At 35.7% G+C, this 27339-nt stretch overlaps 1 protein-coding gene across 24 annotated transcripts in view; it reads right to left on the reverse strand.

The window, feature by feature from the left end:
• Robo2 (roundabout guidance receptor 2) overlaps window positions 1-27339 on the reverse strand; it is a 1624501-nt gene that overhangs the window by 112546 nt on the left and 1484616 nt on the right. For 17 of the 24 annotated variants that reach the window (XM_060370640.1, XM_060370647.1, XM_060370638.1 and 14 more), the window contains 2 exons: window positions 17139-17266; window positions 8542-8553 (listed from right to left, as the gene is read on the reverse strand). In XM_060370640.1, the coding sequence (XP_060226623.1) occupies window positions 8542-8553; window positions 17139-17266 (140 nt within the window). The remainder of the gene's footprint in view (window positions 1-8541; window positions 8554-17138; window positions 17267-27339) is intronic. The other 7 variants (XM_060370639.1, XM_060370652.1, XM_060370646.1 and 4 more) reach the window with 1 other exon arrangement.

Raw genomic sequence — 27339 nt, forward strand, 5'->3', positions numbered from 1 at the left:
ACCACAGTACTTACTAGTGAAGCACTGAGGTTTTTGTATAGCAGACGATAAAATATCAACAATAAATTTCAGAAATAATAATGGCTAAATGACTTTAAAATATAATTAGAAATATTTGGCTCAAATTTTAATTGATTTTTCTAGTATAAGTAACAAATATAATTATGTACCAATCATCTACCATATTTAAATAAGTTATATAGTAATTCAAGTGCTACATATAAGATTTACCTGTAATGTCATGTTAGAATTTTTTTTTGAAACAGAGTTTCTCTGTGTAGCTTTGGCTGTTCTGGACTCACTTTATAGACCAGGCTGGCCTTGAACTCACAGAGATCCACCTGCTTCTCCCTCTAAGAGTACTGGGATTACAGGCATAGGCCACCATACTCGGCTGCCATGTAAGAATTGTTAAAGTCAATAGCTCCTAACAAAATCTATATTTACGTAATTTCTAAAAATAGAACTTTGATTTTATTATAAAGTATGTCTCAGATGGTAATATTATTTATTCAATGTATAATAGTTAAGAGATGAGCATTTATTTCTTTAAGAGATATGATATACTTCCTTAAGTACAAAGCCAAAACATTTTTATATTTTGTTATTATTGCTTTTTTATTTATTTTGTTTAAAATACACAATTGAGTATTTAAACTTTTTTTTTTTTTATTTTTTTTTCAATGCAGTTTATTCAGGAACATTGAACAATCCTCGGACCCCGGGGAAAGCCAGCCCACAGCTTAAATAGCCTCTGGATAGCCTACCCAGGCGTGCCACGGGGGCAATGCAGATAGGTCCACATACATGGAAGCAAGCCAGATCCTCGGCCTTAGCCAAATGTGGAGTTGTTTGTGACAGAGAGCACTCACCATCGGGAAGGTGGAAGGCAGAAACCAGCTCCATCTTTAAGGCATAGCAGTCCGCAGCTCTCTACAGTTCCCCCTTTTTGTTTTAGACGCATCAGGCAAGAGTAGAGGTCTGATCTCTGATATTAGAAATAAATTGGGACTTTGTACCGATGTTCGTTTGGGTGTCATCCACCCAAAGAGCATCAGACCCGTCCGATACCTTTTTCTCAGAGGCGGGACCTGGGGCATCAACCCGCATGCAACCAGACATGCTCTTCTCTGGGTCCAAAGCGGCTGACCCTGAGTGCAGTGCTTAGCCTCGCATCCTGAGCGTATCATTTATTTAAACTTTTTATATAATGTTTAATAATATTCTATAGTATTCCTTAAAAGCTTAGTCTCCTACTCCCTGAGATTGCACTGAAGAAAATAAGTTAACAATATGAGAATTCTACCATAATTCCAAACCAAAAAATTTAAAATATTCTGCTTGCCAGCCAAGTGTAGAAAAGAATGAGAATCCATGTTGGATGCCTTTTTGTTGTTGTTGTTAATCTCATCTCTGTCCTCTTTCAAGGCTGGCTTTACAGAAATATCGTTCAATATTGCAAAAGGCTTTTCTTTAATTCTTTGAATGTGACCTGGACTCAAGTGTGAGACCTAGCAAATATGTGATGACTGTACAGGACAATTACTAAAATTAAGAAGCCAGAGGAAAAAACTATTGAAAGAGCTAAGCCTATGATGATTGCCTGTATTTTAAATGGTCCCCATACCCTTCACTTCCTGGTATTGTTTCTATGTATCTGAACACAATGGGTTTTCTGAGTATCTTATTGCAGTTACTTTTTAGTTGACTTTGAGACTATTATACTAAAGGTGAACCTAAATGATCATGTAAGATTTTGAAAGAAGGGCACTGTTTCTAAGCCAGTAGCTGTTCTCAGTAGATGGAGTCAGAAAAATAAGACATAAAATGCATGTGGTGATTTGAACAAGAATGGTCCCCATAAGATTTCATGTAGGAATTCTTGGTCCCCTGTTGGTGGAACTTTCGGGAAGGATTAGGAGGTGTATCTCTGTTGGAGGTAAACACTTGCCCTGGGCTTTGAAGTTTCAAAAGCCCACCTGATTGTCCAAAAGTGCTCTCTACCTTGTGGTTGTGGGTCAGGATTTAAGCTACATACTTCTCCAGAACCATGCTACTGCGAAGGTCACTACTATGATGTCAGGTCACATGCTGAACCCTCAGAAAGCACGAGGCCTCAAATTAATTGCTTTCTTTTATAAGTCATGTTGGCCACAGTTTCCTATCACAGCAAAAACAAGGTCACTGATTCAACACAGAAAAGATTTGAGGTCCAGCCACTAACATGTGGTTGGGAGCCTCTAAACTCTGTGATACTGGCCCAGCATATAAGTCCACAAAGATTTCATGGACATACCTTTCCTAATTCTGAGGACATAACCCAAGTAACAGTGGAAGTGGGGTATCCCCACTTCAACGTGTGCCTTTGGCAATTGTATCCACAAAAATTCCTCATAAGAGATGATTGCCATGAATAGTCCTTGGTTGGAGATAACCTAGAACCCTGACAATGCAGCCACTTCTGATGAGAACTGATAGACTAAGATCACAAAGAAAGAGAAGAAGACCTCCCCTATTAGTGGACTTGTGGAGGGGCATGCATGCAGAAAGGGGGGAGGGTGGGACCGGGAGGGAAGGAGGGAGGAGCTTATGGGGGGATACAAAATGAATAAAGTGTAATTAATAAAAGTTAAATAAAAAAATTAAAAAATAGATAGATAGATAGATAGATAGATAGATAGATAGATAGATAGATAAAAAAAGAGAAATGATTGCCATTCTAAATCATTAAATTTGTGGCAACTGTCCGCAGCAATAGAAAGCTCCCACCTAAAGAACATCTTGTTTATGAAGCAGAGAATCGGAATGAAAATAAAGAGGGGTCTCATATGGAAAGAGCAAAGCCTACAATGATTGCCTGTATTTTATATTGCACACATCTCACTAGTTCTGCTGTACGCTAACAGGTATGCACGTAATAAGGCAAAAATTGTATGGCTTTTGGTACAATGTTAAGAAAAATTTTCAAATAGAGATACTGAATGACCCTGAAACAACTTAAAAATTTCAGAACTAGTAAGTCTTATTCTTCTGGATTTAACTAAATAATTAAACAGTGAGAGATCAAAAACAGGATTTAAGTTAATTAGATCAGTATATCATCTAATTATCCATTTAATTAATGACAAAAGGAAGATAGTAATAAATGTGAAATAATGAACCCATATCCTCTAAAACTTACCCAAAGAAACAAAAAAAACATACTTTAGAAAGCTTTCAATTATCTAAATGAGACTGTATACAGAAAAATTCTCCATAAAAAATGTGCTCAACAAAATTATAAGAAATAAGTAAATGGGCCAAATGAAAAATAAAGAAGTAAGGCATATTTAAATAACAAGAAATACTTTGTAATTTTAATTGAAAAAATGAGCTTTTCAGTTGGCATTAAAACACATATCAAAATCTGTTATAAAATTGATGCCTTTCATGTTGTAACAGAGAAGTTGATAAACGCAAGATGTAGACAGAGATATAATTGTCTATCTGATATATTTGAGGAAATAAAAATATTACAGAAGAAAACATTCCTAACAGAAAGTTAATAAACCATAGCATTTGGGTTAGGGGGTTTTATTGAAATGTTAAGCCCCAGATGAGCTAGACTGAAGGCTAACAGACCAAAGCTGTAGGAAGAAAGAACATGAACAATCTTATAGTAAAGAATCAAAACACAAATCTCCCTGCAAGCACACTCATCTTTAGAAAATATTTGAAGACTAAGTGTAAGAATTATGACATTTCTAACTTTAAAAGTAACTAAAATAGTTAGAATATTCAGTTATATACAAACACTAAAATTTCAAGCTTGATTGGAATGTGAAGGGATTGGAAATATTTAACATTTTCTTCTCTAAGTCATGTATGAGTTATAATTCTTTCTAGACAAAAATTTTCTAGCATTGTATCTTTTTTCACAATTTCTTTATTATATATCCCAATTGAAGCCCCATCCCCCAACTTCTCCCAGTCCCCCCTCCCTCTTCCCCCCCCCTCATTTCTTCTTGTAGTCCACTGAAAGGCAAGTTCTCCTCCTCTGCTATCTGCCCATAGCTTATGAAGTCTCATCAGGACTGTGTGGATCCTCTTCCTCTGCAGCCTGGGGCAAGTGATCAAAGAGCAGGCAATGGAGTTAATGACAGAGGCAGCCCCTGCTCCCCTTACTCAGAAACCCACATGGAGACTGAGCTGCCTCTCGGCCACATCTGAGCACCGGGTCTAAGTCCTCTCCATGCGTGTTGCTTGGTTGGTGCATCATTGTATCTTTTTTATTGAGTTGTTTGCTAAATCACACTATTTAGAGCATACAATAACTGAATTGTACTCCAGTGTATAAAGAGAGCTGGCTAATTAGTGGATAAAAATATGCCCATAAAGATTTGTTTAAAATCGTGCCCTTTTCTTTCTTCTTTAAAAAAACGATAAGTTCCATAGCTGAGTGTTTTGTCCGCATGTGTGGTAGTTCTTCAGGTGTGTCCAGTGTCCATGATGCCAGAAAAGCACATGGAGTGACCATGAGTCAGAGTTCCAGATTGGTGTGAGCTGCAGTGTGGTGGCTCAGAGCATCACGTGCTCCTTAGCCTCTAAGATATTTATCTAGCAAGGATTTCTTTAACAATAAACCATTCGCTTGGAGATTTCTATAAAGTTACATAGGTGGTTGCTATTCGTGATTTCCAGAAATTTCACCTGGTCCTCTCTGCTTTTCCTCTCTATAGCTGTGGCAATCAGCAGCCAGCATATGGTACATAACACACAAAACGGAAGAGAGCTCAACTTTCCAGGCAAGGCAGCTGGTGGATTTGACAGTTCTTTTCCAAATTGCTCATCATGTTTTGAATTACTGCTAGGGAAAAAAATGTGTTGCCCATCTCCAAAATAGATGTTCATTTTTATTTTTATGCTGAAGAAAGACTTCCAATAGAAAAATAAAGCAGATGGTTATAGGAAGGGAGGTAGGTTCCCTACTGAGACCATTTTTGTATTGTCAGGTCTCTTGTCAGAAGGTGTTTCCAAATAAACAAACAACTGTTTCATTATTCACTGAGATTTTTCTTTTCTTTTCTTATGAATCTTGCCTTTGGAACCACGTCAAAAGTAAAACAGGAAGGCTTGGGGAATCTCATTATCAAAGGGGCATTGATCTATATTTTGTGCTAACCCAAAATATAATGAACTGATAAAAGGAATCATTCTGAGACACTAGTGACAATACAGTGAGTAAGCATAGTATGGATAATAATATCCTCAAATGAAAACTATGCAATTGGTGGCTTTCAAAAATAATTTCTACCTCAGAAAGCTAATCAAATTTATATAGAATCTTAAAGTACAGTCATGCATGTGTGTAAATTCAACTGAGATAGGCATAGCATGGTAAACTTGTCTCTTTTAAACTCAGTTGAATCTCCAAAGTCATCTTTGAACAAATTCTCACGTTTACGTTTCCAGTAGCTCCAAATTTGGCTTCTGTACAGAACACAAAGAAGCTTCGTAATGAATACCACAGTGATTGTTTTCTGAGACCTTAAGTGCTTCAGACTCCAAATTTGTTTCATACTTTTTATTTTAAAATCCTTTTACTGAAATATCCAGAAACTTTTCTCTAGACTATGTACCTGTTTGAAAATACTTGCATTGGAATTAGGAAAAAATTTTCTGTACAAAATATGTTTTAGAAAACTCTTAATGCTTTCTCTAAGATCTTCCAGGTATTGAAAACTACTTGTGTTTGACTCCACTAACACATTTGAATAGTAATGAGTTTTCAATGATGCACTTAAAACATTGTATCAATTGATGTGAACCTCTTAGCCTTATTATGAAACTTTCAATATCTATATTTAATGTATTGAAAGTCATTTTAAGAACTAATGCAGGGCCATGGCAGTCTAATCTCTTCATTGTCAGTCTTTTCTTTACTAATCCAATGAAAATGTATCTAACTTTCAATTTCCCAAGTTCATAGCAGTTGTCACATTTGAAGTATAGCTCTTCATACTTCTGAGCGCTGTCATAAGTCATTCAAGACAGATTTATGAAATGACAGACTTTCTCAGACAAAGTATAATGTGTCAAAAAGCTATTCTTTATTTCCAGTCCAATGGGAATTTAAGAAATTGTTTCAAACAAGGATAAATGTGGAAATAACTTTTGAAACTCACTACAGGTGACAGCTGCATCTCAGAACATGGAACACACTACATTGTTTTAACCAATGCATTTTTCTTTGTTTAAAAGTTGTAAATGTATTAAAGGTTATTAACATTATTGTCTAGTTTGAGAACTTGTTAAACAATGTAAGTTAAAAGGTCATAGTGTATGAGTATACTATTTCTAGCTACCAAAATCTGTAAGTTGACTAGATTTATGTTCAGTTCACTTGAAAAGTGCTTGGTACAGTTACAATAACTGAAGGGTTCCTTCTGTAATCTTTCTTCTTTCACAAGGGTTCTCGTCTATTTTAACATTGACAATCAAAACCAAAGATTTACTCTCTTAAAATAAATTAAAATTTCAAAACTTATAAAGTTGTTACTGCCTAGATTTTTAGACTTTCCAAAATGTTAGAATTTTGTCTTTCCAATTACTAACCTTAGCCTTCATAATCTTTAGTGAATATGTAATTTATGCATATTTTAGATAATATATTTTATTATGTGATAAATTTCAATAATTTAGTTTTTGATACATAAATAGGTTAGTGTACCTAGTTCTGAGATGCTGAGAGAGGAAATCTTATGAAGTGGTCACCTACCAGAGCATTAGTTCAAGAATGGTCAAAAAATACTGTCAAACTCTAAAGTGGTGCTAGAGCACAGTGTTGGTTGTAGAATGATCAGATAACACACTATCAGGTATAGAATGATGTTTGAGCACAGTATATTTCTAGAGTGGCCAGATAAGAGTCTATCAGTGACAGAATGGTGTTTGAACAGAGCACCATTCTGAAATGGCCTGGTGATATAGGATGAGCTGTAGAGTCCCAGCTCTCTTTTCTTTTTCTCTGCTATATTATGGTTTGACATCTGTTATTATTTTTAAATAGCCATCAATTATAATATAAATGAATTATTACAAATACAAGAACTGTGCATTAAAATTATAGTATCACTGTCCTCAATTTTCAAGAATCAATTAATGAAAGTATGATTATTATATCATAATATAATTATATAATGATCATAGTCTTACATATTATGTATATTATACAATATATAATTATATAATAACATAAATTGCAATTTGCAGTTAAAGTCCTTTTAAACCTTCAGTATATTTCAAAATGTTACTGTGACAAACGATAAATGTATTAGAAACTAGGCCCAGAGGTTAGACACGAGAACTGAGAAACATTGTATGCATGGTCCATGTTAAACTTAGTTTATTCCTGCAGATAATACAGGCTGATATCCTCCACTTACCAGACAACAAAAAATAAGAATATTAAGACACAAATAAAAAAGTGTGCTAGAAAAAATGCATATTAGACATGGAAGTTTTTTTTTGTTTGTTTTGTTTTTTACTATATTTGCTGTTACCATAAGAACAAACTATTTGATATGAGTCTGTGAGTTGTTTCACCCGAGGAGGGAAAAACATGTGTTTGCATCAAATTCTATCAAATGTCAAATACATCAGATCATTATATTACAAAATCTTTTGAATCTAGATAGACAATTTATAAAGTCATGGAACTTTAATCTGTTATTAAAATACATTGGGGTATATATTTTTAAAGCATTGAAACCATTCATTTATCCAGTCCTTTGTGCATCCATATATTTATCTCACAGAATTTCTTTATTTACACATATCCATAGGTAATTTATTATAAACTGTAAGGATATTAGCTCAGTGAATTTTAAATAGTTCATCATTAAAACATTCACAAATATTTAGCACTTAAATTTCTGCAAGCGCATGCTATTCGGTTTTGCAAAGCAAAGCAACAATGAGCTATTAAGCCACAAACACTAACTTTTCATGCCAAAGAACACAGATCTCCCCATCCTCCCAGCACTAATTTAAGAATGTATTTTACTATAACTTATAGTGAATTTCTACTAAATTTTGCCATGTAGAAATGCAGATGAGCAGGCATAGAGAGAAATACCCCTGAAAAATGAGAAGTCTGATTGGCTTGAAATGAAGCAAGTGAAAATGAAATGCACATCTCAGCTTAATGCATAGACTTCTCTCTTCAGTAATGTCAAGCATAGTATATTATTTTGTACATACAATAAAAATGTAATGTTATATCTTCTTCTTTAGTAAACGTTAGTTTTGAACATATTTCCATAAAATATGTTACCTTATCTGAACATTGACACCAACTCTGTCATGTGTTGAGGAAGTAATGACAAAAATGGTTTACTAAAGCATTTGAAAAGCCAGGAGAAACTATTGCAGGAGACAGTCCCTCAAGAAGCATTTTAACATGGTCGAATAAATGCACTTAATTTTGTCAAATGCTACTATGAACATTTTATGAAGCACTGAGCAAAGCCATGCCAAATGGATAGAAGGATGACTACTTACCAACAGGGCGAACTGTAGACATTACAATGGTGTGGTGAGAACATAAAAAAGAAATTAAAAAAAAGAAAAGAAAATTATCAGAATGCATGATGTGTAATGTTACATTTAAGTATGGACAATAGAGTGACTTCTATTCTCATAAGTCAATTATGATCGGAGTGCATAAGTTGGATAAAACTGAAAGACATAAACATAATTCAAAGAAAGGTTATTTTTTAGCCTCAGGACTATGAGAACTTAAAGGATAGTTTCTGTTTGGTCTTTTCATCATCATTTACTTCAGTTGTAATTTTGAAGATTTCAAGTTAAGGAGCCAAATGTTACCCCAAAGTTAAGAACATACTGATAAAACTATTCAAGCTGATAGGTAGCAAACATTTCAGAAAAATAAGGTCTAACTGGCTCAATCAAATAGCAATTGGCTCTTAAGCATGGCTTGTTGGAACATTTTCAAGACTACAGACAAGTTCTTGATACAACTGTTTTTGTCAGCAATAATTTAGAACCACTTTGTTTTCCATCTGTGAAAATCATCTATATTTTTAATATAGACATGCCTATAGATCACAACTCTATAGCTCCCTAACTACTTCAGAATCAGTGCCTTCTCTGGCATGTGTGATGAAAAAGTGACTGGCCTGTTGATTCTTTCCCTCTCAGAATAGCTCCAAACTGATGTTTCAGCAAATATATCGTGCATGCGTGCATGTGTGCATGTGAATACCATATATTTCAATTACAAAAAAAACCTTAGTTATAGATTGAAATATTTAAAGACATACATAATATTTTCATTAAAAATAATTCAAATCACTACCGATTAACAACCATTTCATTTTAAAACAATAAGCATTAGAAAACACGAGGAGCCTACGTAAAAGAAAAATTATATTTAGAAGAGTTAACTATATAAAACTAACCAATTTAAATACAATTGTTTTTATCCAGTGGCTCTTTCAGCCATACCTTAGCATATGTAACCATAATGAATAATAGTGCATTTCTAGAAAAAGATATGAACAGATCTCACTGGTGTTGATTTGGGGTCTTGAAAAGATAAATACATTTGATATATGCCTTATATTTGTCCATTTAAACAACATGTCTGTCATAATTCTGCATTTATGTAATGTCTAAAACAAATAGTATAGTTGTATATGGCTGAGAGATAACTTTTTTTATAATAGTGGTATTTATAATAAAACTATGATGAGTTTAGTAGCAGTAGAGAAATCCTGGGTCACTGCCATATACATGTTATGGTATGTTTGTTGTAGAAAAGCACTGAGAAACTGCCTGATGATCCATTATTTTCTTTTTGTACAGGGATGGATAGAAAGGCCTATTATAGTAAAGACATGAGGTAAACATCCCAAATTCTTCCTTTTCTCTCACTAATAATTTCTCTTAGTTGTGTCAGTATCCACTAGGAAAAAGAAATTAATATTGAAATTTGTGCTAACTTAACTGCCACATAGGATTGGTTTTTAATACACTTTCCTAAGAAACATTGTCTTCTAAGGTTGTGATATTAAAAAAAGAAATTATAGTAAGAAATCCTGTTAAAATAAATAACATGTTTTGCATTCACTTTAGACTAGTTTCCAAAAATTTTACTTTGCTTCCTTGGAAAACATTTCTTCCAATGAGATACTTTTCCTAGCAAGCCAATGAAGAAACTTAGAAATGAGGAGGGAAAAAAAAAAAAAGAGGTTTTTGGTTCTGTTGTTCTCCTTGTGGACCTCCTGTCCTCTCCAGATCTTACTATTTCCCACTTCTTTCATAAGATTCCCTGCATTCCGTCCAAAGTTTGGCCATAAGTCTCAACGTCTGCTTTGATACTCTGCGAGTCAGAGCCTTTCAGAGGCCTTCTGTGGGAGGCTCCTAACTTGTTTCCTGTTTTCTTCTTCTCTGATGCCCATCCTCTTTGCCTTTCTGAAAGGGGATTGAGCATTTTAGCCAGAGACCTCCCAAAAATTTTGAATACAGGGGTCTTTCCTGAGACTCATACTCCAACCAAGTACCATGCATGGAGATAACCTAGAACCCCTGCACAGATGTAGCCCATGGCAGTTCAGTGTCCAAGTGGGCTCCATAGTAATGGGAACAGGGACTGCTTCTGACATGAACAGATTGGCCTGCTCTTTGATCACCTACCCCTCAGGGGAGAGCAGCCATAACAGGCCACAGAAGATGACAATGCAGCCACTGCTGATGAGACCTAACAGACTAGGATCAGAAGGAAGAAAAAGAAACCCTCCTCTACCAGTGGGCTTGGGAAGGGGCATGTGTGGAGAAGGGAGAGGAAGGGAGTGATTGGGAGGGGAGGAGGGGGGAACTAGAGGGCAGATACAAAGTAAATAAAGTGTAATTGAAAATAAAATAAAATTTTTTTAAAAAAGCTTGCATAAATGAAGCTGCTGTTTTAATATTACATTCAAGAACTATTTAGAAACCACTTAGTAAGTCCTTTGATTTGATTATTATGAATGCAAGTTTGTTTCCTGACTTTTTTTTTTTTTTTTAATTTTACTTGCCAAGGCAGCTAATGGGTCAACTCAATGGTAAGGGTCATTTGATAACCTTTTCTATTACTATGTTTTGAAATTAAAAAACAAACAGTCAAACAAAAAACCTGAAGAGGCTTTGTTTTCAAGTGTTGATTTTAAAATTTCCTAAAGTATCCCAAATGAGTTTGTCTGTCAACATTTGTATACTGAAACAATTTCCATACAAACATCACAATAAAACTGAATGTCCTTGTTCCACTGCAATGTTTCATTCTGAAAACCAGCAGGTGAATGTCTTTAAAATCAGCAGATTAACGTCAACTATGCCCCTGAATTTAAAGGATTAAAATAGGCATGGCCTCTTGGGTCACTTGACCTTGTTCTAATAAAACAACCCAGAGAAAAGCTCACCATTTTATTTATGTGCATGAAGAAATAGACACAGAAAATAAAAGTCATAATTTTGCCCCCATTAACCCATTAAAAGTGTGAGACATCCCAAGTGCTTGTCTTAATGGTAAAACGTTTTTAAATAATAATTTACTGAACATCGCAGAGTTCTATGGAGATTTATTATTATTATTTAGCCCTGATTTTGAAGTAGCAGATGTCGATGAATGAAAAATTCATACCACTGAGAACAAACATTCTCACTAATTTCCATGCTATAAATCAGAGAAGAAACCATTTGAGTCTTGGTGATCTTTTAAAAATAAATGTATTATGTTAAGAAAAGCAATGTGCTGTATGAGTTTTGCTTCCACATACAAATAGCATAAAATAATAAATAAATTGATAAACCTGAAACTTCCAACATATGAAAACCATTACCTAGGTAAGTTCTCAAAGCAAACAGACTACAGCAAGTCTCCCCCGCCTAAGAGCGCAAGTGCAAAAAGAAAATCTGCCTCTTCTACAAATAGCTCCTCATATGCGCTTAACATTTGTTTTATCAGCAAATAGTTTTTGAATGGAATATTTTGGGAGTTTGTAGGGTTTTTTTTTCCTCATTAGTTTCAATTACTCTTACATATCTTAAAGATGACTTGGTTTGAATGATTTTTTTCTTTTTTTCCATTTTTTATTTTAATTTTTATTAATTACACTTTATTCACTTTGTATCCCCCATAGCCCCATCTCTCCTCCCTTCTCAATCCTTCCCTCCCTCTCCCTTCTCCACACATGCTCCTCCCCAAGTCCACTGATAGGGGAGGTTTTCCTCTCCTTCCTTCTGATCCTAGTCTATCAGGTCTCATCAAAAGTAGCTGCACTGTCTTCCTCTGTGGCCTGGTAAGGTTGCTCTCCCCCCAGAGGGAGGTGATCAAAGAGCAGGCCAATCGTTCCCATTACTATGGAACCCACTTGGACACTGAGCTGCCACGTGCTACATCTGTGCAGGGGTTCTAGGTTATCTCCATCAATGGTCCTTGGTTGAAGTATCAGTCTCAGAAAAGAACCCTGTGCCCGGATTTTTTGGTTCTGTTGCTCTCCTTGTGGGGCTCCTGTCTTGAATTATTTTTAACATTAGCCTAGCTGTTTAAAAATAAGTCCTCTGCATATAGTCTATGGTTTTTGCTTTGGCATTTTGGGGGCGGCTACTGACAGTGGGAGTGGGGATGTCTCTGACTTTTCCCTTTTCTTGGGACCCCTTTTTTCCTACTGGGTTGCCTTGTCCAGCGTGATGTGGGGGTTTGTGCCTGATCTTACTGTAATTTTCTGTGATTTGTTCAGCTGATGTCCCTAGGCAGGGAATGAGGGTGGAGTGGATTTGGAAGAGAGAAAAAGTGCAGGTAGAGTAAGAACTGGGAAGGAAAAAAATAAATGTACCTAAAATCATCCACAGTATGCACAGTTTTCCTTTCTTTGCACAAGTTACTATATTTTTATTTTATACAATAAATAAATAAAGTTTGTTAATAAATAACCAAAGCCCTTAATGACTTAACTAACAAGGAGTAACAATGCTGATAAACAAGTACATCCAAATTTTGATCTATGTTAACACTAAAATGAATGTAAGCGAAAGCAAATTTGTTGTCCACAGTAGGAACAGGGTCATTAAAAGAAGAGAGGGCATCCTATTCTCACGATTGAAGATGCATGCTTCCTGCTTGTTACCTGGAGACAAGTGAGTGTTGTTCAATGATTTCTTTTCTTTTTTTATTTTTTTTTTTAACCAGATAAACGATCCAAGTAAGGATCTCTGACTTATTTCATTCTACTTCAAACTCGTCCTACCCCTCTTCCTAATTTATAAAGACTGATGGAGCAAAGCTGTGCAAGGGTAAAAGGTGAGGTGTGACTGAATTGCTGCCAACCTCCTTCTATGGAGAGATGAGAGGAAGTGTAGTCAGCAACAGCAGGCAGGTTGTTAAGGACTGCACAGAAGATGTGCTGCTATATGTGTGCCTAAAGTCTGGCAAGTTTCAACAGTGCCAAGGAAATGTCTACTCAAGAAGCTTAAGGGTCCTTCTCTTTGTGACAGTATTCTGTACCTTGGAATACATAAGTTCTCATGATAGCCATGTCCCACCAGGACCATTGATAATTCAAGCTAGAGAACTTTAACCTTTAGTTGTGCTTTCTGTTACTATAAACAATTCCACTGAGTCTAGAAATGAAATGAACACAATTCCATAACCGGCAGAGTAGTTCTCATAGAACACACAGAAAGTTTTCATTCTTAAAGAGTCTCACAACAGTGTGATGCAGCCATGATCATTCAGGCCTTTACAGCCATTGAAGCAGGACATTCTCCCCAAGCATGGTTGGATACCATAAAAAGCTAAAATGATATGCTCAGGATGCGAGGCTAAGCACTGCACTCAGGGTCAGCCGCTTTGGACCCAGAGAAGAGCATGTCTGATTGCATGCGGGTTGATGCCCCAGGTCCCGCCTCTGAGAAAAAGGTATCGGACAGGTCTGATGCTCTTTGGGTGGATGACACCTAAATGAACATCTGTACAAAGTCCCAATTTATTTCCAATATCAGAGATCAGACCTCTACTCTTGCCTGATGCGTCTAAAACAAAAAGGGGGAACTGTAGAGAGCTGCGGAATGCTATGCCTTAAAGATGGAGCTGGTTTCCGCCTTCCACCTTCCCGATGGTGAGTGCTCTCTGTCACGAACAACTCCACATTTGGCTAAGGCCGAGGATCTGGCTTGCTTCCATGTATGTGGACCTATCTGCATTGCCCCCGTGGCACGCCTGGGTTGGCTACCCAGAGGCTATTTAAGCCGTGGGCTGGCTTTCCCCGGGGTCCGAGGATTGTTCAATGTTCCTGAATAAACTGCATTGAAAAAAAAAAAAAAAAAAAAAAAAGAGCGTCCCTAGCTACTTCCATTATTTAAGGCCAGTGAACTTTATACGTTGATCTCTAAATCAGATTGTCAGGAGGCTGGAGTTTTGTTACCACCTTTAAAACGTGTCTAGTTATTTCGTTTTCTTAAACTGGTGTGTTGAATGGTGAAGCAAACAAGCAAAACTCCCCAAGTTTAGATCTAATATAAAGGGATAAGCTAGCAGAAAGCAAGCATTTCAAAACTGACAGCATCAAAAAGCAGTGAGTCATCGAAAGTACCAGGAAAGAAAAAAATAATAAAAATACATTTTTTCAAATTTTTAGAATGAACTTTCAGCCATATAAACTATTTAGTTGACATGTTGCTGCTAAATATATATGTAAATCAGGCTGAAGAGATGGCTCTGTGGTTAATGGCACTGGCTGTACTTCAAGGGGCCCAGAGTTCAATTTCCAGCACCCACGTGGTGACTCACATAATCTCTAATGAGATCTCATGCCTTCTTGTGTGAAGACAAGCAGGCAGAGAGAAACACTCAGATTCAATAAGTAAATAAATAATAGATAAATAAATAATGCCCTATTTTGTAGCCATCTTTCTTTATCATTTGTAACTACTATATATTAGAATCATTTGGACTCTCTAAAAAAGCAATGTTTGTTTGATTCTTTCTTTGGTTTTGGGTTATTTTAAATCAAGTTCTGACTGGGTAGTCTGAAATTCACTGTGCAGTTCAGGATGGCCTCCAATTCATTACAACTCTCCTGCCTCAGATCCCATGTGCTAGAATTATAGGCAAGGATCTCTATGTCCCTTTTGGTATGTCAATATTAATGTCATTGGAATGATACAAAATTAATATTTTAAGCTGTTATTTTATGCTATTGAACTTTCCATTGTTCCATGATTGCTGTCAACGGTTTAATTATTAGCCCCGTATGTTTAACATGTACCTGTGAAAGGACAATTTGAACTTTAAAACTTTCATAAATTTTCCAAGACCATTTACACACCAGTTAGTATAGTGCTCAAGTTATTTGAAAAATATGTTTTGACTGTATGTATCAGTTGAAGTCATATTTTAGGATGTTTGGGTGAAGGTAGGACAAAAATTTCTGAATTTGCTAGATATCAAGGGCTCTCAGAAAAGATCTGGACTTACTCTGGCTTTGTCAGTGTATATACTCATTAGAAATTATAAAAGCATTGTACTAGCAGGAGATTCAGAGTAAGAAATCCATAAATGGTTAAACCACCCCTAGTGCTTCATCATAGCCCACCCTAACCACCATTTCTGCAGGGATCTTTTTGCTATAAAGAAGGGCAAATACTGGGTACACTCAGTGTACTAAAAGAAAAGAATCAGAACTTGGGAAGAATCCTGCAGACTGGATGATAGCTGCTGAGGCCTCTTCAGTCTGGATTCATAACACATACTACATTACACAATAGTTTTACCTATATGATAAGGGCAGAACGTTGTCCCATGTTGGAAGAAAGTGAGTATTTGCTCTAACTTTCCACAAATCAATAGTATGACCCAAGACTGGTGTTTCTCAGCCTGCGAGTTGTGACCCTTATCTCTAAAAATACTTACAATTCATAACAATAGCAAAATTACAGTTATGGAATCCCAAAAAATAATTTTATAGTTGGTGGTCACCAACATGAGGAACTCCATGAAAGGGTCATAGCATTAGAAATATTGAGAGTCACTGCTCAAGACAGTTCCCCTCATCTTGCTATACTTGCTATGTCTATTAAAGGGATAGGCAGCACCAGGCAGATGCTTAGGTACTCTCATTTATTGGATCCACACAACCCAGCCTAGAGACAAATGGGATATCTTTTAATATCTTTGGTAGTCAAACATTCAGAGACAGAAGTCATAGGTAACGATTTCTGGAGATCTCAAGGAGCTACTACCAAAAACTGATCTTGAAAAAATAAATAAAGAAAAGAAAAGAAAAACAGTAATTGTTGGTCTTAGCAAAATGAAAGTTACTTTATGGTAGAGTCAAACTGGGAAGTGATTGCTTAAAACCTCCCTATCAACCATAAAACAAGAGTGAAGGGAAGTTGAGAATATGTAGCTTGAACACAGGCAAATGCAAATGTTGTTTGTGCTTACAGAGTGGATACTTTGTATTCCCAAATTCAATCTAGCATGCAAACAGATGTAAATCAGTCTTCAAACAGCAATTTTGCCCCAATTCTGAGGCAATCATTGCTATTCCTATCTGGACATATATCCATCATCTTTGTGAGGAAGGTTGCATACATTTACTGCTTATGAACTGGTGGACTGTTTAGCAAACTGACCTGGGTACTGTTAGAATTAGTTTGTTATTGAACTGAGCTTTAACTGAACACTAGTTCAGAGCTGGTCAGTGCATTTGGAAATAAATTTTTAATGGATTCTATTAAAAGAAAAAAAAAAGGAAGGAAGAAAAGTACAAAAGAAAAGAACAAAATAAAAAAGACAGAAATAATCCATTTAAACAGTCATTTTATTTCAAGTAATGATTTGGAAAGCAAAACACTAAGTCTTTATTGTAACACTAAAAGAGTATAATGTATTCCTTCATGGTGAAACAGAAAATATACAAGCAAGGCTGGCTTCACATTTATGACTCTTCTGTGACTGCTTCTCGGGTATTGGGAGAACAGGTGTATGCTCCCATGCCCAGCAGCTCCTACTATTTTGAGCAGGAATAAACTTACCAATTGAACAAGATATTAAGCTTCTGGTTCAATTTCCTTTGATGCTTTAAGTCTCTTACCTCGGACAGTGAGAGTCGCAGAGGCTTCCACTTTTCCTACCCGATTCTCAGCAATACACATATAGGTACCTTCATCTGTACTCATGGCCTTTTTTATTCGCAGGGTATAGTCATCTTTGATGTCATACCTGTGTAGAATACGGAACAGCATATTTACTACCACCAGTCATATAGATAATGGCATATGGATAGTAATCTTCATTTATTTCTTTTATACTGCATTTTATAAACACATCTATCCACAAAATTACACTCATTTAGGCTAAGATCACTAATAATAAAATATTTTTTTTTACTGACCACTAGCTGCTTGTCAGGTACCCATTCATTTTACATGTGTACACTTTGAAAACTATCAAAGGCAGACTTTCCAATTTGTCTTCTCCTTGGTGGCACTCCACTAATAAAGAAAATACTATTTATCTATGCTTTGAGTCACTTGTGCTTCATTATTTTTTAAGTTAATCATACTGTATTTACTATGATTTATTTTAGGTATTTGAATATGACAAACAAAATATTTTCTAAAACAGGAAATATTTATCTTCTGTATTGAAAATTTGACAAAATGAACATTGATTAAAATAATAAAGGCAACAAAAGAAGACACTGAAGTAAGTCCTTATGAACATGATAGGCTAGGGTCAGATAGAAAGGGAGGAGGACCTCCCCTATCAGTGGACTAGGGGAGGGGCATAGGAGGAGAAGAGGGAGGGAAGGTGGGATTGGGAGGAAATGAGGGAGGGGGCCACAGCTTTACAGAAGCTTCTCAGTTTCAGAAGGAGCCTTCCACAGAGGACCTCTGAAAGATTCTACCCACCAAGTTATCAAAAGAGATACTGAGACTCAGAGCCAAACTTTGGTCAGAGTGCAGGAATCCTTATGGAAGAAGAGGGAGATAGACAGACCTGAAGGGGACAGGAACTCCACAAGGAGACCAACAGAGCCAAAATACGTAAGCACAGGGGGTCTTACAGAGATCAATACTCCAACTAAGGACCATGCATGGAGAGGACCTAGACCTCCTATTCAAAGGAAGCCTTATTGACTGCTCAGTTTTTAAGTGGGTTCCCTAGTAGGGGGTACATGGGTTGTCTCTGATATGAACTCAGTGGCTGGCTCTACCTATGATCACCTCTCCTTGGGGGGTGCAGCCTTGACAGGCCACAGAAGAATATGATGCAGCCAACCCTATTGAGACCTGAGGGGTAGGGTCAGACAGAATAGGAGAGCCTCCCCTATCAGCAACTAGGGAAAGGGCATAGGGGGATAAGAGGGAGGGTGGCTGAGATTGAGATGAGATGAAGGGGGGGGGGGCTGCAATGAGTATACAAAGCGAATAAATTGTAAAAAATAAATATTTTGCAATAAAATATTTTGTGTCAGGGTTTTGGAATCAAAACTAATGGTATGAAAATGTTCTAAGCAATCATAACTATAGAAGCTTCATTATTATTTAGCAATGAATACATATTTTATTACATTTCTGTTATCAATAAGAGATACTTAAATTTGTTTTTAACTGTCTTTAATTAATCTAGAATAATAAATGAGTTGAGCATGCTTTGATACAAAATGACTTATTGATAGGATAGTAAAATTTTATATGTGTGGCATATAGTGGTAATAGCTCTTTTAATTAAAAATAGAAAATGAAACTGATGAATATTTCTGATGAGACAGTTACTCAAGTGAGAAGATTTTCATTGTGAAATTCAACTGATAGACTTACATAAAGGCAGCCATTGTTGCCAGGTTTAATTAATGCCACTTGTACTATCCTGGACTGTCAGTTGCTACCAAAGATGTACCTTGTTTCTCTTGATATGGACCACTGCTAAAAAATACAACCCAATCAAATTTGGCCCCTGGACAACATGTGCTATCATCACTGTACCGTGAATTCAGATTGATTGCTGACCAGCCATGACAAACAGGCACTGAAGCTTGGTTTTACTGCATTATTTTCCCCTCAACTGGTAGGAGGTTTAAAAAAAAATTAATTGTGTAAAAATAATTACCATCTGTGCAGCTAAAGAATAAACAAGATGAAGTGTAAAAACTTTAATATTTAAAGCAACAGTTTGTATAGAAAGTACTGTTCATGTTTTGATATTTTATGAATAATACTAAAACTGTCTCAAAAGAGAAATATTGCTATTGATTTTTTTTAGGAAACAAGGTGCTACATTCTAAAAATCATTTTCCATTTTACACAAGGGGATTTACTATACTTCCTTCTCAAATACAAAACCCAGCATCATACATAGTAGGAAGAATTTCTATAAATCAAACCAAAATGAAAGTATGACATAACATTTGAATTTTTTGTAGCAAAATAAATTTTTTTCAATTCTCATCGTGCAATTTTCAAAGCATATTGTACCCTTATGATAGAGAGTTATCAGTCTTCCAACTTTTCTGTATGTATTAAAATAGGGGCTCCAAGATAAGCATGGAATTAGAAAAGACAAATAAAAGACATATAAACTAATTTTTCTGAATAACCTGAATTTTCCCATGTTAAAATCTTGTGTCTCTCTTCACCTTGCTTGGATTATATAAAGATTCGATATAAGTTCTTGAATGGTAATTCTCAACTCAAAAGAATCTGTTTTCTTGAAAGAAAACTTATTTCCTCAACTTGTACTTTCTGTTTTATTTTGAAGTCTCCAGAACAGCTCACAAGCTACATGTTGTCCAGAATAGTTACTGATGTGGTCCCACACAAACCTGAAAACTTAATTAAACTATTATGAGATTTCTTAGTTCTTAAATATAAACTTGGTAGAATACAGTGTTGTGTAGTCATATCCAAAGGTTGAATATATAACACAGAAAGACCTATGAAACACAAAATTAAAATCTTACTCAATTATGTTTTACCTAATATTAAAAACTAAGAAAATTTTACAAAAGCTACCCTTGTCACTTCCAACTTCTAGTCATGGGTGATTTTCTCCTATCAACATGGCCCATGGATTCCAATGGTCTTGAGAATCCCTATAAGTAGAGGTATGCTTATTCCTGGCTTCCCTTTTCATAGTTTCATTTATGGTCGTCGTTGGCTTGAAAAATATTATCTTTAATCAAAAAGAGATAGAATCAAGGAGAGATTGATAGATAGATATGTAGATTGAATGAATAGAGGAGAAGAGAAAAGGAGAGAAGAAATAAAAGTCAAATTATTTTTTTTACTGTGTGTTATGGTAGATATTTTGTTATTAGTAATTGTTAATCTTTTACTGTTCCTGATTTATAAGTTTAACTTTTCCGGGGCGTATATGCATATGCAAACACAGTGCTTGAAGGATTGTTACCCATGTTTTCAGATACACAGATAAGGGAGGGTTCTAAAACTGTTTTTCCTTTAGCACAGCCAGGAGAAACAAGGCATTTTCAAACTAAAAAGCTGTGTGAAAATAAACAAGACACAGGTTTAAAACATCCATATTGAGAAACTGCAGTTGACTGCTGACAGAGTGCAGATTTTTGGCACACAGTATAACAAGGACAAGTAGAGCAGGCATTGCACAACTCTCAAGGATCCTGGGTTTTGACCACTTAAGAGATGTACTCTCTCTATCTGTCTCTCTCTCTCTCTGGAATTCAGCAATTAAATCATATCACAGCTGAGACTTTTCCAAAAGGCCAAATCATGAGGTCAACATAAATGAGGACTCCATCCCTAAACATTTGTTTTCTCTTCTGAAGGTTAAACTCAGAGCCTTAAGCATCTAGCAGAGCACAGACCACCGAACTAATCCCAAGTCCTTCTGCTGAGCCTCTTCATTCGTGTGGTTTACAGGCTTCTTCTAGGTTTTCTGAGCTAGTGGAAGACATTGGAGTCTCTTCGAGTCATCAGTTTTCAGTGTAAGTTTGTGGTCAACTACCAAGTTCAGAGTCTGCAGTCCTCAGCAATCAACCCTGTCCATCATCACTGGTCACGTTGCTCTCATTTTTCACCTTCTCTAAAAGATGTACCACTACCTCTATAAAAGCTGTCCTCTGGTTTCTAAACAACCTCCTTATTTATAAACCTCATTTTTCTCCCAATTGCCCAGATATTTATTCCCACCACCTTAAAGAAAGGCTCACTCTGTGGCCTAAGAGTGGACAAGAAAAGTAAAGTGTTCCCCACTCCAGACATTCCGGATAATCCCAGTGTCTGACACAAAGTACTAAACAAATATTTTTTAGTGAAATTCTGCCCTCTATCACAAATACAATAACAAAGTAGAAGAAAACTTATTTGCTTTCACTGTAGCTTATGTTACCCAGTTTTTTAACTGACTGAAGATCTCCTCTTCTTTATGATAATTAATACAGTAATTAATAGTGCCTATTTCACAGTGCTATTTAAATTTTACAGTAAAAAATGACAAATATTTCACAATTAGGGAAACATGTTGAAACAAAATTGTGGAATCAGGTTCAATTATACTTTCATTTAGAAATAATTATCCAATTGGCTTAAGTTCTCTCAAGATAATTTGATTTTGATAATTTGATTTTGGAGGTATCTAACAGTAAGATATTTGGCAAGAAATTAACCTCAACTCTAAAACCTTTTACAATAAGATCTTAGGTATTAATTTGACAAGAAATCATAGAGTTCACCAGTCTGTTTTGATATGCGGCTCTTATGTTTGCAGTCTCTGAGATGGGAGTGGTACAGAGGCATTTCCTTCATCAGCTTCACAACTGAGCACAGCTGGGCTACAGGAGAGTGTGGCATTGTTACATGGGGATGTTTAGTCTGAGCCAAGCTCTGGAAAATCAAAAAGGCTCTCTTAGCTTGTTCTTTTGTACCACAAATGCATTCATAAAATGCAATTGTGGAATAATTTTGGAATTGAAGACATCCTAAGTGATAACTAGTTGCCTAAAGTAATTTGTTGCTTGGCAGATCTGATTGAAAATGAAAGTTTCCAAAGAGCATGCATGGACCGATCCTAGGTCCCTTGCACATATGTAGAAGATGAGCAGCTTAGTCTTCATGTGGATCTCCCAACAACTGGAGCGAGGACCCTTTCTGACCCTGACACTTCCCTTTGGATCCTGTTCCCTTAACCTAGTCTGGCCTTAGTGGGAGAGCATGTGCCTAGTTGTGCTGGGAATAAATGTGCAAGGCAGGTTGTTGCCCATGGGGGACCTCCCCTTCTCAGAGGAGAAAGAGAAAGGAGAATGGGGAGAGGATTTGATGTGGGGCAGAGGAGGAAATGGGAGGAGAGAAGGAGCCTGCAATCAGGATGTATAGTGAATAAATATATTTTTTTTAAGAAAATGCAGGGTTTTTTTTGTGTTAAGCTATGTTTATTTCAGTAGGTTAGTTATACCAAATATATCTTTTTTATTTAATGATATTTGCAACCTTATGATGGGTTTATATGCATCTATCTCTTAAGTTGAAGAACATCTTTACTGAACTCCCAGGAACCAAAGTCACTGCCTTCTTCTTTTTTTTTTTTTTAAGAGTCTGTTTTTTTGTTTTTTTTTTTTTTTTTTCAATGCAGTTTATTCAGGAACCTTGAACAATCATCTGACCCTGGGGAAAGCCAGCCCAGCAGGTTTTGACCTGTGAATATTTAGGGTTCTCTTGGCTAGTTGTGTCATCTCAGAAATGACTTAGTAAGCAAAGAAAAGCTTTGTCTTATATAGTTTCCTAGAAAGTTGTCAAAATACATTTATTTCATAGTATTAGCAAAGCAAAGTACCTAATATGAGACAGTGTTTTCTAGACATGAAAAGGAAGCTGCAACCATGAAATAACAAGATGGCTGCCTAAACAAGACCTGCACTAACAGCTTCGGCTGATGAGCCAACATGGATGTTGAAAACTTCACAAGAGTCCACCCCTATATGAAGAGCTTCAGCAATTAATTGCAGCTGAGAAAAAATAATAATTTTTCTCTGGGGACAAGAACCCTAATAATTCAATTTTAAGTGGTAAGGCTTTAACATGGGTACATATGAGTGATACTAAGTGAACTCAGCAAATCATATGTATATGTTTGTGCATGTATGTGTATATATATGAACAATAATAAAGTCATGAATTTGAAAGAGTGATGGGAGGTATTCAGGAGCAGGTGGAGGGAGAGAAGAAGGAATGGTAATTGTGTAAATATTAGTCATTATGCATAATATTCCAAAACATTATAAGATTTCAATTAGGAAAAATGAAATATTCAAATATACATTCATTCCATAGCACTAGTTCACCAAAGTGTCTTCTTGTGTTAAATAATATGTTTATGTTAAATCCCAACATGATATTATTTGTTCATCTCAAGTGGCACAAGCTCCATATGTAAAGCAAAGAGAAAGGATTATTACCTTTTAATATACTTACTTGAATTATAACCTATTATTCCTGCCCTTAATTTAAAATGACAGTCGAAATGAGCATGGTGTCATGTGCTATAAGCCCAGGATTCAGAAGGTGAAGACTAATGAATTAGCAATTAAAGGTTACTCTCAGCTTCATAATAAAATACAGGCCAACCTGCTTAAACACAAAACAAAACAAATTTTTAAATGATACCATTTGATTATTGCCTGTTTCATATTTCCAACTGTCTTAGGTTTCCTTAACTTTCGCACTATTGATATTTAAATGTAACTTTTTTATGTGGTTCTCACTGTTCCTAGAATGCACTTTGGAAACATTTTTGGCCTCTGGATAAAGGATGTCAAGAGCATCCGATAGATGTGTACTATAAAGCATTATGAAATATCTCTTGGGGAGTGAGAGAAACCAATTTCCCTGGGTGAGAACCTACTACCTTTTAATGTATATCTAATATCATATATATCTAATATACATTTTAATGTATACCTAAATATCACCTGTCTTTCATGGGTTAGGATAACCTGTCTGTTAGGATACTTGTGAATTCAAATGAATACATCATAGTTTATTGGGATAGATAGAGGGGGAAAAATACAGTAATGAGTTCAGCCTTATTTTCTGTTAGCAATAGGTGATGGCCAAAACTAATGAAGATCAGCAGCTGTTAAATAGGACATGGAATGCACATTATCCCACTTATCAAATGGGAAGTGAATATACGCTTTTGTCATCAGAGATAACAGGGGCTTTTCAACGTGGCCGTATGTTGGGCCTGTAACCTTGTGCATATTTTTCACTATCTTTAAACCTCAGGGGCTTTCTTCTTCAAGTCTGTTGGAAATATTAATTCTATCCTAAGCATTTTTTTTGGTGCAAAACCAGAAGGCCCTCAAAAGCTTTGAGCTTTCACTAGTAGTTTTTGTTTTTATTTTTTAAAATAGGTATGTTCATAAGATATTGCCACATACACTTAAGAGCGTTAAGAGAGCTCTGGGACTGATGACTCTGCATTCCATATCTCATACTACGACTTAAAGTTCCATTTCTCATTTGTAAATTATGGATGATAACATTTGCTTGTTGCTTGCAGTAAGTCTGAAAGATAAAATAACTACTTTATGTGAAGCATCTGTAAATAAATCTGTAACTAACAACCCTGGAGATAGTAAATTGCAAGATGTATAGTTTTCATATCCAACTTCTCTGAAATTAAAGAATCATCTCACCAGATGTTATACCATGATCAATTTGCTACATTTTCCCTCCTTAATGAAGCCACTTCTTGCAATTTAAGTCAATTCACCTTGAATTTTAAAACATAAAATACCACTATCAGATTAAAAATGGTTAGACTGAAAATTATGATGGTTGATTATGGTTGTCAAGTTGACTGGACTTAGAATCACTAAGGAAAGAAACCTCTTGGTATGTTTGTGAAGAACTTTCTGGATTAGATTAACTGAAGGGAGAAAGCCCACTCTACATACTGAAGCAACATTCCATGGGTTGGTGTTCTGGACTGAATAAATAAAAGGAAATGACATGAGTGTGAGCATTCCTCATTCTCTGCTTCTAGACTTTAAGCATGATGTTATCAGCTGACCTCTACTCTTATAGCTATGACTTCCCACCCTGATGGGCCAGACCATCAAACTGTGTGTTAAAATAAACATGTCGATCTTATGTTTGCCTTTGTCAAACTTTTTGTCACAGCCACAAGAAATATCATTAATCCCATCTTGATTTCACTGTTTATTAAATACAAAAGCTGCATTCAGTTGCACACACATAAAAAAAGTGATTTTCTAAGTTATGATCAGGATGTATTTCACTGTGGACAGTTTTCATTAAATGTCATCGTAAGTCTTTCAGAGGTCCTCTGTGGTAGGCTCCTGTCCTGTTTGCTGTTTTCTCCTGCTTCTGATATCTATCCTGTCTCTCTTTCTGAATGAGGATTGATCATCTTACCCAGGGTCCTCGTTCTAGCTTAACTCTTTTTGGGTATATACATTTCAGTATGCTTATCCTATATTGTATGTCTAATATCCACGTATGAGTGAGTATATACCATGTGTGTCTTTCTGCTTCTGGGATATATCATTCAGGATGATCTTTTCTAGATCCTACCATTTGCCTACAAATTTCATGATTTCCTTGTTTTCAGTTGCTGAGTAGTATTCCATTGTGTAAAGATTCTATTCACTGGAGTATCAAAACAGATGCTGAGACTCATAGCCAAACTTTGAGCAGAGGGCAGGGAATCTTATGAAAGAAAGGGGAGATAGAAAGACCTAGAAGGGACAAGAAACTCCACAAGGAGAGCAACAGAACCAAAATATCTGTCTCAGGGGTCTTTTCTGAGACTGATATTCTAACCCAGGACCATGGATGGAGGTAACCTAGAACCCCTGCACAGATGTAGCCCATAGCAGCACAGTCTCAAAGTGGGTTCCATAGTAATGGGAACAGGGACTGCTTCTGACATGAACTGATTGGCCTGTTCGTTGATCACCTCCCCCTTATTGGGGAGCAGCCTTACCAGGCCACAGAGGAAGAATGCAGCCATTCCGGATGAGACCTGGTAGACTAGGGTCAGAGAGAAGGGGAGGAAGACTTCCCTTATCAGTGGACTTGGAGAAAGGCATGGAAGGAGATTAAGGCAGGAGGCTGGAATTGGGAGGAAATGAGAGAGGGGGCTACAGCTGGGATACAAAATGAATAAACTGTAATTAATATAAAAATAAAAAGTAATAAAAATAAATTAATATATAAATGTGAAAAAATGTCAGCTAGAAAATATCAGAAGATACTTTCAACAAATTTAAATGTGTGCTGAGTATTATGCTCCCCAGTGAAGGTGAAAAGATAAAGTGTAAACTCCCAACGTTCAAGAAGAGTCTTCAATCCACCTACAGATCTCCTGAGATTTTGTGATTCTTTTAGCAACTATTTCTTAACATCTTATAGTTTCTGGTGATTTATTTTTTTGTCAATTTCATGAATCAATATTGAGAAGAACAAATAATAATATTACAAAAAAATACTAAAAAAGAATAAAATCATTCTAAATTGGGCAGATCATTTAAAAAGATGTATGGTTATCATAGATTAATTTATATCATTGCTTTAGTATCAAAATTATATCCAATGAATGCTTTGTTAATTTCAGTATATTGTTATTATGTTATAAACAGTATAGATCAAGACAAGCGGGTATACAGTGTGTCTTTCTAATCTTTAAGCTCAAATAAGAAATGGAATAAGCTCAATAATTTTATAAACTGGTCAAAAATACACAGAAAATTTGAAAACTCTATATAAGACACAGATACAAGTAGCCATTAGATAATAGACATATAAGTAACTTAATTTCCTTATATTCATTAATTTTCTGATTATTTTTGTTTTTGAATTGAATAAAATAGAAGTGGCCTACTTCTCAATTGTTTTTTGCTTTTGCCGTGGAATTATGTCATTTAGAGATTTAAACATATCACAGAAAATATCCCATTCAACTTGTATATTTCAAGAGCTTGTTGCTTATATTCTTTGTGAATTTTTCACAATGACAATCTGAATTATTACTAATTATCATCTCCTAAAATCTACATTTCAGATTCATGTTATAATTTACATTATATAAAACAATAACCGAAATAAGAAATATGTATTAAGAAAAGCTATAGGGATATTACAAGCCATTCATGTGAATCTAACCATAAATTGCCTCTGCATTAAATGGAAACAATGGTCAGCAATGTTCTTTTAAAATATTTTTTTACAGTTAAGAAAATAGCATAGGAACATGGGAACGTGTTTCCACCAGAAAAGATCAATTCAGCTGTG

This window comes from Meriones unguiculatus, chromosome 17 (assembly GCF_030254825.1).
Source record: "Meriones unguiculatus strain TT.TT164.6M chromosome 17, Bangor_MerUng_6.1, whole genome shotgun sequence".
In the NCBI taxonomy this organism is placed as follows: Eukaryota; Metazoa; Chordata; class Mammalia; order Rodentia; family Muridae; genus Meriones; species Meriones unguiculatus.